This window comes from Haplochromis burtoni, unplaced genomic scaffold, assembly GCF_018398535.1.
Source record: "Haplochromis burtoni strain Fernald_Lab_line unplaced genomic scaffold, NCSU_Asbu1 Contig_63, whole genome shotgun sequence".
Taxonomy (NCBI): domain Eukaryota; kingdom Metazoa; phylum Chordata; class Actinopteri; order Cichliformes; family Cichlidae; genus Haplochromis; species Haplochromis burtoni.
In genome coordinates this window covers 27,377-40,379 of record NW_024582424.1, presented here as the reverse complement: position 1 = coordinate 40,379, position 13,003 = coordinate 27,377, and the positions used below count along the sequence as shown (strand labels likewise).

The 13,003-nt window shown below is 39.0% G+C and overlaps 1 protein-coding gene across 1 annotated transcript in view; it reads right to left on the bottom strand.

Annotated features, from left to right (window-relative positions):
* Window positions 1-13,003, bottom strand: part of LOC102288646 (adhesion G-protein coupled receptor V1) — a 28,568-nt gene that overhangs the window by 2,475 nt on the left and 13,090 nt on the right. The window contains exons 4-6 of the mRNA XM_005922915.2: window positions 11,422-11,543; window positions 4,758-4,943; window positions 1,321-1,498 (exon numbers count right to left, since the gene is read on the bottom strand). Coding sequence (XP_005922977.2) covers window positions 1,321-1,498; window positions 4,758-4,943; window positions 11,422-11,543 — 486 coding nt within the window. The remainder of the gene's footprint in view (window positions 1-1,320; window positions 1,499-4,757; window positions 4,944-11,421; window positions 11,544-13,003) is intronic.

Genomic DNA, 13,003 nt, shown 5'->3' with positions numbered 1-13,003 from the left:
TAGCGGCTGACTGCATGATGTACAGGTAAGACTTACAAAAGCATCTAATACAATATTAACTATACAAATACTCTTTTGTATGTTTCAGGCACGACTTTCAGACTGTCTGCAGTGGATGACCTTGATTTCAGACGTGTGGAAACGGCTCATTCGGACACTGTGAAGCAAAGTCTCAATGATTTGAATAGTGTCTGTGTGTTTACATGCGCTGGTTGCGTATTGATGAGCAGGCTAGGCCCTCGGTTCATTAAACATGGATGGCAATAGAGGAAAAATGACAGCTGAGAGACTTAAGGTCAACAAATGAATGACAAAGCAGAAGTGATACTGCTGGATTAATGGATGCATTAGGCACTGTTAGATGCTTTATGTATGTACAGGGTATAATAATCACAAACACATGCACACACATATACACACAGACACTCAAACACACCACACACACTGTGGCATTTAATCACAGGCTGATTTTTATCATCTCTCGTTCTGTGTTATCGTTCAATCTAAATTTTAGGAAGTCATAACATCTTTTTCTGCTTTTAGGCTACGGTCACACTCGGGGAAAGAAATGGTTGGCTACTGTTGCACAACCAAAATTACAGCGACTGTGTGCAATCAACTTCTGATCTCTATGCTTTTGAAATGGTTGCTTCAAAGATGTGGACCAGGTCTGAGTATGCTTGCAGTCAGACGCCATCTCCAAACTGACTTTGATGCATCAAGATGGTGATAAAACAGGGATATAATGGCAATAAGGTGGAGTCAGTGCTATCAGTTTTAGACTAAACTGGGTCAAACTGGGTCAATCTGTTTTTGAAAAAAAAAACCCATCAGAACATCAGAAATGCAATGCTGAACCGGGCCCAGAGCTGGACTTAGGCAGAATCTACGCATCAGGTGTGACTCTGTCAGCCACAGACTGGACCAAATGTAAACAGATGATAATTTATAATTTATAAGCACATAGATGTAAGCAACTGCAGGTTGGGGGTGCTGCATGCTTGGCCTCTGGCAAACCAGTTGCTAGAGCTACCTGCAAGCACTCCCGGACATCAAAAAACTGGATCCAATCACTCCCCAGCCATTAATTTTATCCTGGTCACACAGAGGCTGTTGTCCTGTTTTTACTGTAGTCTGACTGAGACCTACCACACAACTGGTGAAATTGGATTTATTTCTCAAGCATACTGTGTTTGTCCTTTTATGTCAAAATATTTAGTGCAGCAAAAACACCCAAAGGAATATTCAGTATCAAATTGTGTTTCTGACACTTGCTTCCTGTGTAATCTGTTGAAAGGTATGTAGTATAGTTCTCCTCACCTGTTTTTAAGGCAAATATGAGGTCGTCAAACTCCTGTGAATCCTCATCTGCAGTGACCAGGTTGGTGTTGATGAAGCCTCCCTCGGTGGTGTACGTCTCCATCACAGGACTGGGCTTAAACACACTGCTGGGCTGAATGCTAGGCCGCAGTGACGTTCGCTCCCAGTCTGCTGAAACCTGATAGATAAATGTGTATTTAAATAGACAAGCCAAAAAATCACCAAATATAACATAGAGTCCAAATAAGTTGGGATGCTGTGAAAATGCAAATAAAAACAGAAAGAAATAATTAGAAATTCTCAGAAATGGATATTTTATTCTTACTAAACATATCAAATGTTTAAACTGAGAAACTGTACAATTGGGTGATTTTTGAACACACACATAAAAACAACAACCTAACTGAGGAGACCAGTAGCTGGACTTTTGAGAGAGGAGTGTTGTCCCACTCTTGCTGCTCAACAGTCCTGGATCTATTTTGTCACAGTTTTCCTTTTATTGATGCTTTAAATGTTTTCAGCTGGTGAAAGGTTTGGACTGCAGGCAGGCAAATTCAGCACCTGCACTCTTCTACTATGAAGCCACGTTGTAATACAGTGCACACACTAATACAGTGTACTACACTGCAGTTTAGCATTGTCTTGGTGAAATAGGACTAATGTGAACATCTGGATGGAAGCATTAAAACCTGTATATACCTTTCAGCATTGTTGGTGCCTTTCTAGATACAAATGCCAAATCCACAGGCAATGCTGCATCCCAATACCATCAGAGAAGCAGAGTTTCCAGTGGGTGTTGACAAAAAGCCGGATGGTTCCTCTCCTCTTTAGTCTGGAGGATGCAGTGTCCGTGTTTTCCCAAAAGAATTTCCATTCGTCCGACCATTTGTTTTCCATGTTGCCTCAGTCCATTTTAAATGAGTTTTAGCCCAGACAAGAGGACACCATTTCTAGATCATGCTCACATATTCTTCTTTATGATAGAGTTTTAACCTGCATTTGTGAATGGCACAGTGAACTGTGTTCACAGAAAATGATTAGTGGAACCGTTCCTGAGCCCAGGGCAGGGATTGCAGGGATTTCCATGACAGAATAAAACCTTTTTTTTTAATGAAGTGTTGCCCGAGGGCCCAAAAATCACAGGAATCCAGTATTGATTTTTGGCCTTTTCTCTCATGGACAGAAATTCCTCCAGATTGATGATGAGACATCAACATCTTTTTCAGCAATTACCTGCAATACCTTAACCCTCTCGAGGCAGGCGTTGCAGATTTGCAACAGTTAAAAACTAACAACCTGATTACCCCACATACATATTTTATGAGTTTTTTTTACCCAGAAGTACCACTGCAGGACTTGGTTGTGCATTAGCAACTAAAACTTAATTTGAGCCTGAGAGGGTTAAACAGCTTTTTTTTGCAGATTGGTGAACATCTGCCCGTCTTTAATTCTGAGAAACTCTGCCTCTCTAAGATGCTCCTTTTATACCCAGTCATTTCACAGACCTGTGGTCAGTTAACCTTATTAGCTGCAAATTGTTCCTCCAGGTGTTTCTGTTTAGTACCACTTACATTTCCAGGTTTTTGTAGCGCCTATCTCATCTTTGAAGATATATTCCTGCAATCAAAGTCAAGTCGAGCTAATATTATGCCTAAAATGATACATTTTCTCAGTTTTCTAAGTTTGATATGGTTTCCGTAGTGTTTTGTGAATAAAATATGGGTTTATGAAAGTTTATGAGCTGTAAAAAAAACATGAGTCTTTAATGTAACAAACACAAAAAAAACAACCAAAAACAGGATAAACTGAGGTCAAACATATACTCGCATATGCAAACAGTAATCATGACTGTGATGAATTTGGGTTATGTAGAGTGCATGGTGTCAAAGCACCCCAAAGAATTAAAGTCATCCCACAGGGTCAGAGTGGGTGCAAGGGGTGAAAGTGAGGTCAGTGTAGAGTTTCTTACTGAATCATACTAACGGCTATACAAATGGCATCTTGTCTGTGTATATAGAGGGTTTTTTCAAGATGAATGTCCGTGCATTAACACAACAAATCACAGAAGTTACTAGAAAGAACAAAAGAAATGCAAAAGAGAGGAACCAGAAGATATCTCTTTTATTTTGACCTCAAGAACCAGATTATTCCATTATCTCATCGTGTTTTCTGTTGTATTAATTCATTATGAATGTCTCATCTGTTCATGGACGTGCATAAACGTGGGTACGTGTTGTACAAGCTTCTCAGGCTTGCTGTTACCAGTACAGAGTGTACGGGTGAGGTGAATTAAGCACCACCAGGCACTTCAAATCTGTCACATCCACTTTGGAGGGCTGTAGTGATTAGATGAGGCCAATATGCTAGTCACCACCTGCAATATGTGTTCTTATACTTGTTACCTACTTTTTTTCCTTTTCTAATTTCCTTTCAAGCGGTCCATTTCTCTCAGACACACACACACAAAATCCAGAATCTACCCCTAGTGCTGCTTTTCTCAGGGGTCTCTAACTGCACCTTTCTTTCTTGGGCTGTAACCAAATCTTTAAGAGGCGAGAGTGTGCTCTCATGAATAAAACAAGATTACCGGATTCCTACGTGTGGAGAGAGAGATCGAGAGAGAGAAAGGGAGGGTGGATTTCCCAGGGGAAAAGAAGCCCCCCCCCCCACAACACCGACCCGCCACCCTTGTTTTTTTTTTTCTCTGTCCTTCCCTCACACCAGCTCAGTCCTTATAGGGTATTCTCCAGAGTACGACTGGCAGAATTAGTGTAGCAGTGTGTTTGCGTAAAGCATGTTTTCTGTGCTTGCAAGCAATGCACAAGTCTAACAGAAGGGTCACAAAACCACAAAACAAGTTGATGGGGCTGTTAGCAGGAGAATCAGTCTGAAAAATCTAAGTGAATCAGTATGAATGTGCTAGAAATGTAAACTAGACAACGGCGAACGTGCAAACGAGCCGTGGGAAACAGAGTTAAAGAAGAATAAGCAGAAATAAGTTTAGTCTTAAAAACTAAATTTCACAGTAGTTTGACACAGAAGTTCCTCAAAACAAATGATTACTCTATCATGTAATCCATGGTTGTCACTATGGTTTCTTCTCGTCATCACCACATCTGCCATTCAAATGCAAGATTTCTACACATTTCTAACAAACTCAACCACAAACTGTAATGGATGTGTGGTCAGAATGGGAGTTAAAGTCATCATCAGACCTCAACAGTCTGGATGGGGAACAAAATCTTTTCTTTTCATGCCTGAAATGAGGATTTCTTAATCAGTAAGTCAAATACAAATGTGAAAAGTCCAGGCATCAGAGATTAGGCAACACATGCACGATAACTGCTGTAAATCTGTGTAACCAACTATTCCCATATGTCAGCCTTTGATTGCATAAGCGTGTCAATGTGATGACAATGTAAGCTCTGTATGTGTACCTCTTCCATGGCACTGATGAGATTTTGAGTTGATTTGCTGATGTCGCCTCCCACAGGGGTGGGTCCCATTCCCTGGTACATAGAATCCGGCCCATCCTGTCCACTCATCTCAACTGTGTAACTTGCTTTAGTTGGCCAACACAGCTGGTTGTGCATGATGAAGTACACAGCAAACACATACAAGCCCTGTAGAGAAAGCAGTGGGGAGAAAAATTCAACATTAGGAATAAGTTATGGCTCTGCTCTTCAGTATGATTAATCTGAAATCTGTAATACTGCCGGCTCAATCAATCTGCAGTGGCAGGCTTGGAGGGTAAAAGAACCAAACGATCCAAAAAAGTGCGTCACAAATTCATTAGACCACCTATCATAAAAGCAAAAAGACATAAATATTTTAGAAATTTTGTCAAAAGATAAAAAATTATATAGCTATTCCTTAAACCCATTTTCTAAGAAAACTCACAAAATACTCATCAAACAAACCTAATTTTCTATTCAAGAATGCAAGTAAATAACTGTACTTTTGGAGCTTAATTAAAAATAATAATGTGCTTTACTATTCTTTCCAACTGTTTTGTAAAATAATAAAATTATGAATGAATAATAAAATTAAATAGATTTTAGCATAAAAATATTGTTTGGATTAAAGAGCTTGCACATAACTGGTGGATTAACCATTACAGAGACATAAAAAATGATTTCAGTAATTACCAGAACTGTTGATTTAGATCAGCTGTGGCTTAAACCTCACACTCAGTGGTAGTCTAATAGATTTGTTAAGCTCTGTACATATTACATAAACATATGTGATATTAAATAATACTATACTCATTATTATTTTTGTGCAGCGTGTTGCTGTTGCATTCCGAATTAAACTTCTTTCACTTCTTTCAGCATGATTACTGAAGCATTACTTCACCACTGGGGCAGTGACATCATTGGCATACTGGTATTTCTGCCTCCTCCACTTCTTCATCATTACCATTATCTGCTTGGTCAACAGCACCAGGATGCGAATTACCCCAAAACACCAGGGCGTCAAATACCACGAATCCAGCCCATATTTCACAACACCCATCATCGGGCGATGATGGCAGCCACAGACAGAGACGGAACGCACAAGAGCGCAAACCACAAGCGGGTGTGAATACAGGCCAACACAGATCTATTAAAGACGTTTACACATGGGGAGAGAAAGTATGTTTTTGGACAACATGGAAGAAAATAATGAATACAGTAATAAAATATGTTTAGGCAAAACCTGACGGACTGATTGTTTCATTGATAAAACCAAATGTAAACACTTTGCTTTTTTGTGAAAATAAATATCAATCTGTCAGTGTGTGTGTGTGTGTGTGTGTGTGCAACTCCCCAACTTATTCAAATCCTTAAATCAAACTTTGTGACATAAGGTTCGTGTCTGTAATTAAGCTTCAACTTTCCTGGCAGAGCAATCAACGTTACTCATCTTGAGTTTATTGACAGAACGGGATTATAAGCAGCCTGGATGGCCACAGTAAACATTAATAGGAAGAGAGCAGGAACAGTAAATCAGAACTGTGTGTTTATGGGGGCACTATAAAACTGGAATATCCAGATTATGAGAAGGAAAGAAAGCCTGTTTATAAGCTCACTGGAGACCTTGCAGGTTAAAAACAGTGCCGTATACTCTGCTGTTTTCTGACACAGTGACTTAAACAGATTGGTGAATCGTACACTGTGTTCCCATAAATTAGTGTGCCTTGTAGGTAATTGTGCATGAATTGCAAAATGAGAGCTTTAAACCATGTCCTTTAGTAAATGGGACACTTCATGGCTAGGAGCTATGTTGAGGGATATGTAAAGTCATAATGATGTTATGACCTTATATTTGGATATATATATTTGGATTTTCTGCGTATAGCTTGAAGAAGGTAATTAGTCTTCCTTTGTGTGTTCGCATGTAACATGGAACAGAAAGCAGCCAGGTGTGTATTCATATACGGGTGTGTATGTCTTTATCCATGAGCATTTCTGCATTACAACAGCACTGTGGGTGATTAGCACAGATCATTAGCAAGCTGTGTGGCCTGAGGAACAGGCTTAACAGCCATAGGTAAGTTATGTAAGTGTTCCCTGATCGCTGAGTCCATGTCTTTGAAGATCGAAGGCAAAGTCCAAAAGAGGACACTAAGGACGGGATGGTGTTGAGGGATGTGAAACGGACCGTGAGAAGGAGCATTTGATTGTGTTGGATACAACCCTGTTTAAAATCATTTGGGGTGCTGAGCAAAATGTACATATGAAAGCAATGATTTGCATGATTGAAATCATAATGATCCTGACATTTAAAGAAGACAAAGACAACATGGACAACAACAACTCTTTAGATTGAAATATTTTCCCATTCTTAGGTGGAGGATTTAAGCTGCTCAACAGTTTGGTGCTCTCTTCACTGCAGTGTTGTTTCATAATGTGCCAGCTTTTTTTTCAATAGGTAACAGACCTGGACTGCAGGCAGGCTATTTTACAAAAGGGCCACGCTGTTGTAATACAAATGTAGTTTGGTTGTGTCTTGTTGAAAGAAAACAGTTGCTGGATGGTAGCAGACATTAAGAGTTCCTTCAGATGCTGGTAACTTATTCATGCTAGGTGCACTAACACCCTCATGCTGGCTTTTGAAATGTGTGCTGATAACAAAGTTGATGGTCCCTTTGTGTTCATCCTGGAGGAAGTGCAGGCATTCACAAAAAGAATCTCACATCACTGCCATTTGTGCCATTTTTGGCCTTCTCCTTTGTGTACAGAGATACACAAAGGATCTTACATTTCAGAGATGACAAAATCCTCAAATTCTTTTTAATTTCATATTTAGAAAGTTTATTCTCAATTTTTCAAATGATTTGCAGGGTTTATTTAAGCTGCTTCTCTTTTATGGTCTGTTTCCTAACATCTTCAAAACATGTCGCCCGCATCAACCTTAAAATGAATCAAATCAAAAACAATAAAATCTCATAGTTTGACATGTTGCCTTTGTGCTACTTTAAATTAATTATGGTGTTTAAATAATTTGCAAAGTTTTGAGTACAATTTTACACAGCATTCTGTTTTGTGGGTTTTTAAGTAGGGCGTTTAAAAATGACAACAGCAACGAGCTAAAGAAATGTACTGCTTGTCAGGGGGGCAAGATGATAAAATTAGAAAACTGAGATAATTAAAAAATAGCTCTCAAGTTTTCTGACTTCTTTCAAAGTGATTAAATATACTAAACTGCATCAACTGCAAAAAGTGCTGTGTCTGCAGATTTTTCTGTGCTTTCTGTGCTAAAAGAAAAAGAGCTGTTTGACCGAAACCCTAAATACTTCCAGGCTTCACACAGCTAATTGCCTACCGCCTTCTTTTCCATAAAAATATACACATATCCTGTGTCCTATTTTTAGCCAGTGCCAAGGCTGAATGTGCAAGTGGGGGTTGAATTGAATTGTAATGAAGCATGGTCCTGCTTCACAGCTGTGAGGCTTCTGACAACACGGATACAGTGACGTAGTGTTTATCAGTACATCGAACGTGCAGGAGGAGATAATGAAGGGTTGTGCTGTTGTGATTTGATTATTGTCTTCTATTTCAGCATGATGTGACTGACAGCTGTATTATGTAAAAGGATGGATCAAAGGCTTGTAGAGAGAAAAGAAAACCCTGTGGCCTGTTGGCTAAAAAGTCACATTTTCCACAGTATAGCTGCAAACATGTGATGTATTTCACAGCTTGATTTTAACTGGCAACAAGAGGTTGTTTTTACAGCACCTAACCAAAGAGCAATGTGGGCTCTGCAACAGACACTTGTGCACAGCTGTAACATCTGCAGCTGTTTAATGGTGTTCAGTAATCAGCAGTTAACATCAACAACACCAATGAGGTAAATATGGAAAATTCTCCTAATGGAAAATTCACGGCATGAAGGAAACAAAAAACAAAAAAACAAGTGTACTTGACTTTGCAGCAGAGATGCACAGCCTAACAAATTCCAAGCTCACGGCATTGAAAACCTATGGGAAGGATAAGATGTTCAAAAATGCACTGGAATAATAATACTGGGAGAATAAGGCAGTCCTGTAGCACCGTGTCCTGAAAAATATCTCAGTTTAATTTCTTTAGTTAACCTAAAAATATTCCATATGGGTTTGAGTTCACAAAATCATGAAACAAAAGTAAGATTACTCTAGTTACCAAGTCATATCTGTTAAGAAATGTGACAATCATCATATTTTGTTAAATCTTGCTGTTCGAGTGTTCATGACAGAGAGCAAGTATCACAGTTGCTTTCTTTAAACTTTACTTTCTTTTTTCGATTTAGTCCCTAATGGAAGTTCTGCAGTGACACAAAATGATCAATGAGTCCTCTCACAGCAACGCTTTTCCTCCATCACCGCTAAACAAATTAAATGTGCTTTAAAAAAAACACATAACCCAAATCTTGCATACAAATAAATATGATAACAGCCATGCTTCGTACATGGTTACAGCATCCTGACCTTTCTTTAGTGGTGCTTTGTAGAAAGTGGGTCAGATGAGTTTGTTTATGGCTAATCAATATCCTTGGACACAATGTACCTTTGGGACCCTTACCCGTTCCACTTTGATAAATCCCTACTTCTGGTACTTTTGGTGCAGACCCCAGAGGCTGCTGTTTTAGCTGGAACTTTGTATGAGGCACGGCTGAAAATCAATTGCAGCAGTTCTTTTTTTCCAGATGATACAAAGTTTGATAGAACTTGTCCTATCTGAAGTCAAAGTTAAGCTACATTTAAGTTGCTGAAATACAAATAAGGTAGCAAGAAGCTCTTTTTAGCTGTTACTGTACGTCGCCACCAAAAAGCCCAAAAGTCCTCATTTAGAGAGCAAAAGTGTTATCAAACTACTAGTCATCTGCCAATTAGCGTAAAGAGGAGATTTTTTTGTACTATTGTGTGGGCGGATGTATGTTTGTGTGACAGCAGTGCTAAGAACTTTGATACCTCAGGGGCCTAATGAGGGGGCCCAAGAACAAATCAAAGTATTTAGAGAGGAAACAAAGGCTTTTAGTCTGAAATGTTTCTAAGTGAGAGGATTTTTACCCAGGTTAAAAGACACACAAGCAGAACTGAGGAAATGTATTTAAAAACTTTGCATGTAAATTAACAATCACAAGTCCATTTTAAATAAAATCAAACTAGCTATGTGATGTCACAGGGATGGACAAAGTATTGCTGGTCATGAAGAAGTGTCGAGTGCGACAATGACCATTGCTGCTGACATCACTTCACTTCAGTCACTGGACTAACAGGAGATGTTTACTTATGTTAAGCGCTGTTGTCTTTAGCATGTAGATGCTACATATCAACATTGGTTGTCACAGACCTCTTGTGGCACATGTTACAGGCACATGGTGGTCTACCCGATCACTGCAAACATTTAGGGACTAGATAAGACAGAAAACAATCAATTGTGCAAAACTAAGCACAACTGATCCAGAAAGCTTCGTGGGTATCTTCTTAAAAAAACACATTATGCATTAAACACTTCTACAAAACTAAACCTTTGCGCCAGAAAATGTATGATTTAGTAGGTTAAGTAAAATTGACAGAAGACAATTTAAAGACAAGTAATAAAGCTACTGATATGAATGAGCCACAGCTAAATCCTTAGTAACCAGAAGACAAAAGTTTTTAAGCAAATGTCTCAGTTACATGAGTAAGCATGCGTTTCCCTCACTAAGGACATAACTGAAGGCAGAAAAATCCACAAAAACTTGCACAATGTGTTCCAGAGTTCACGATGATATCGTTGCACAGGTTTTATATTTGATCATTAATGACAGTCCTCATTTTGTCCAGTTTCTTTTGAACAGGTGGAAATTGGTTATAGGGACTATATTTTTTATTAAGCCTCTAGATTGAAGCCCAGCATCTACACTTCCCATCCTTATTTCTTTTTTTGGAATCTGTAGTGGCGTGATGCAGAGGCATGCTTGTGAAAATGATCTCACTGTGCAAATATTTAAATATGTACTGGACTGCATTTAGTGGTAGAGTAATCTATCTTGCATTTGAAATATCTTTACTTAGCTACACTGACATCTGAAATACAGAACTGAGAGAAACAGAGGGAGTAAATAAACTATAAAAAGATGCAAACAAAGGGACCAAGAAAAGACAAAAATAAAGTGGAGAGATGGACAAACATAGCAGTGAGAGGCGTTGGTGAGACATGACACAGTGATAACCCTGCCTCTCTCTCTCCACACCTGAGGCACTTCTTACTCTGCCCGTCAGATACATCAAAGCTGGCCTTCAAAGTGAATGGACTTCCCTTCATCATACCTCTCCACACACACACACACACACACACACACACACACACACACACACACACACACACACACACACACACTCTGCAGCGTTCTCAAATTTTCAGCTACAGCAACATTTAGCTCAGAGAGTAGCTGAAAATTTGAGATTGGATAGGTAAAAACAATATCTTTCATAAGAAAAATCAAACCTGGAGAAAGAGTACACACATCGAGCTTGAAGATATAAAAAGAAGTGCTTTAACTTTATAACTTTTAACTGTACTCTAATTACAACAAGAAGAAAACATATGCACAAACAGGAAACAAACAAACAAACAGAAAAGGAAATGATCTCACCAGCAGGCAGTTAAAGATGACGTAGAGGATGAGCATCCACAGGTACCTGTAGCCCATATGGAGTCCTGCCCACAACCAAACTAGGGAGACGAGCAGAAACAGGTAGAGGACCAGCGGCACCTCTGGAGCACAAGATAACAACAGGAACAGAATGAAAACAATATCAGCACTGTTGTTCAAATATATATAAGCCAATACAATACATTATACATTACAGCTGAACTGAGATTCTAGATACTATTTTATCTGTATGACATTCATGCACTTATTAATTTGAACATATTGCAGAATAACTACCGTACATTACATAGTAATTGATGGAGAATTAATATAGCTGCTGGTGTGTTATCATTTCTATTTAGATTCTCTAGTTTCTTGATATTAAACTATATATGCTGTGGTGTAATACTCATTCTTCCAAAGCAAGGTCTGGTAAAAGAGGAGGAAGGGGATCTAATTCAGGAGCTGTCTAATGATCCACATTTTACAACCCTAATACAACACTGATGCAGCGTTTCTGCTCCAACAGTTCTCTGACTTCCTGTGGTTTGCATGTGGATTTACGTGGACTCAGATTAGAGACTCAAGCAACATTGAGGAGACATATAAGGGAGGGTAAAAAGCCACACACTCATACTTGAGTATGCCAATAAGCACGCACGCACACATGCGATCAGAGCTGTACTCTCTATCCAGGGCTTCATCCATTCAGCATTTGTGATACCACTAAATCATTTAGCTGCCTAAAATGGGCTGAAAATGATCTAAGAGACAGTGTGCACAATTCTTTTCTTTGTGCAAACAGGCAGCTGGTGTGTCAACATCTTCACATCAGATGTACTTTATATTTTAAGGGTGCAAAATAGATTGTCAAAATGGAGAAACATACGAATACTTGTCCTCATGCAGAGGTCAAACATCACACATTTACATTTACACATTTACCAAAGGGGGAATTATGGCTTTTTATTTATTTTATTTTAAACTGAACCAAACAAAAAACAACCCCCAAGTTCTGAGAGTAACACTTTGACAAACCTTGTAACAACTGTACATTGACACAAAGTGTACTGATCTCACCAATACGACTAAAAAGCGCATAGTTTAAAAGGTCTTCTTAGCATTTACTGCTTTTAGACCATAGCAGCTAGTCAACCTGCAGCCCACTGACAGGAATACATCCTGTCACCTCAGACTTCAGGATGTGACAATTCAAGAAAAAACCCCACTGAAGTAGGGACAGACTTAAGATAATTAAGTAAGTATCCAGTGGTCCTTACAAAGCAGAGAACATTTTACAAAGGGAGTGCACTTCATTATTACTTGCACAAATAATTCTCTTAACCTGCTTGTTCTTGCTGTACAAAAATGGGAGGATATCTGTTAGCCTGCTAACCAACACAAGTGCAATGCACTAGTCAAATTTGGACACTGTCAAAAGAATATTCAAAACACATCCACATTACCAGCACCACACCCATCCTCCCTGCTAAGTATGTTGCAAATGTGGGATCTCAAATAAAAACACTAGGAGTGCTACCACCATGAAATTAAGAGTATTGCACCATAGTGATGAGTTTTG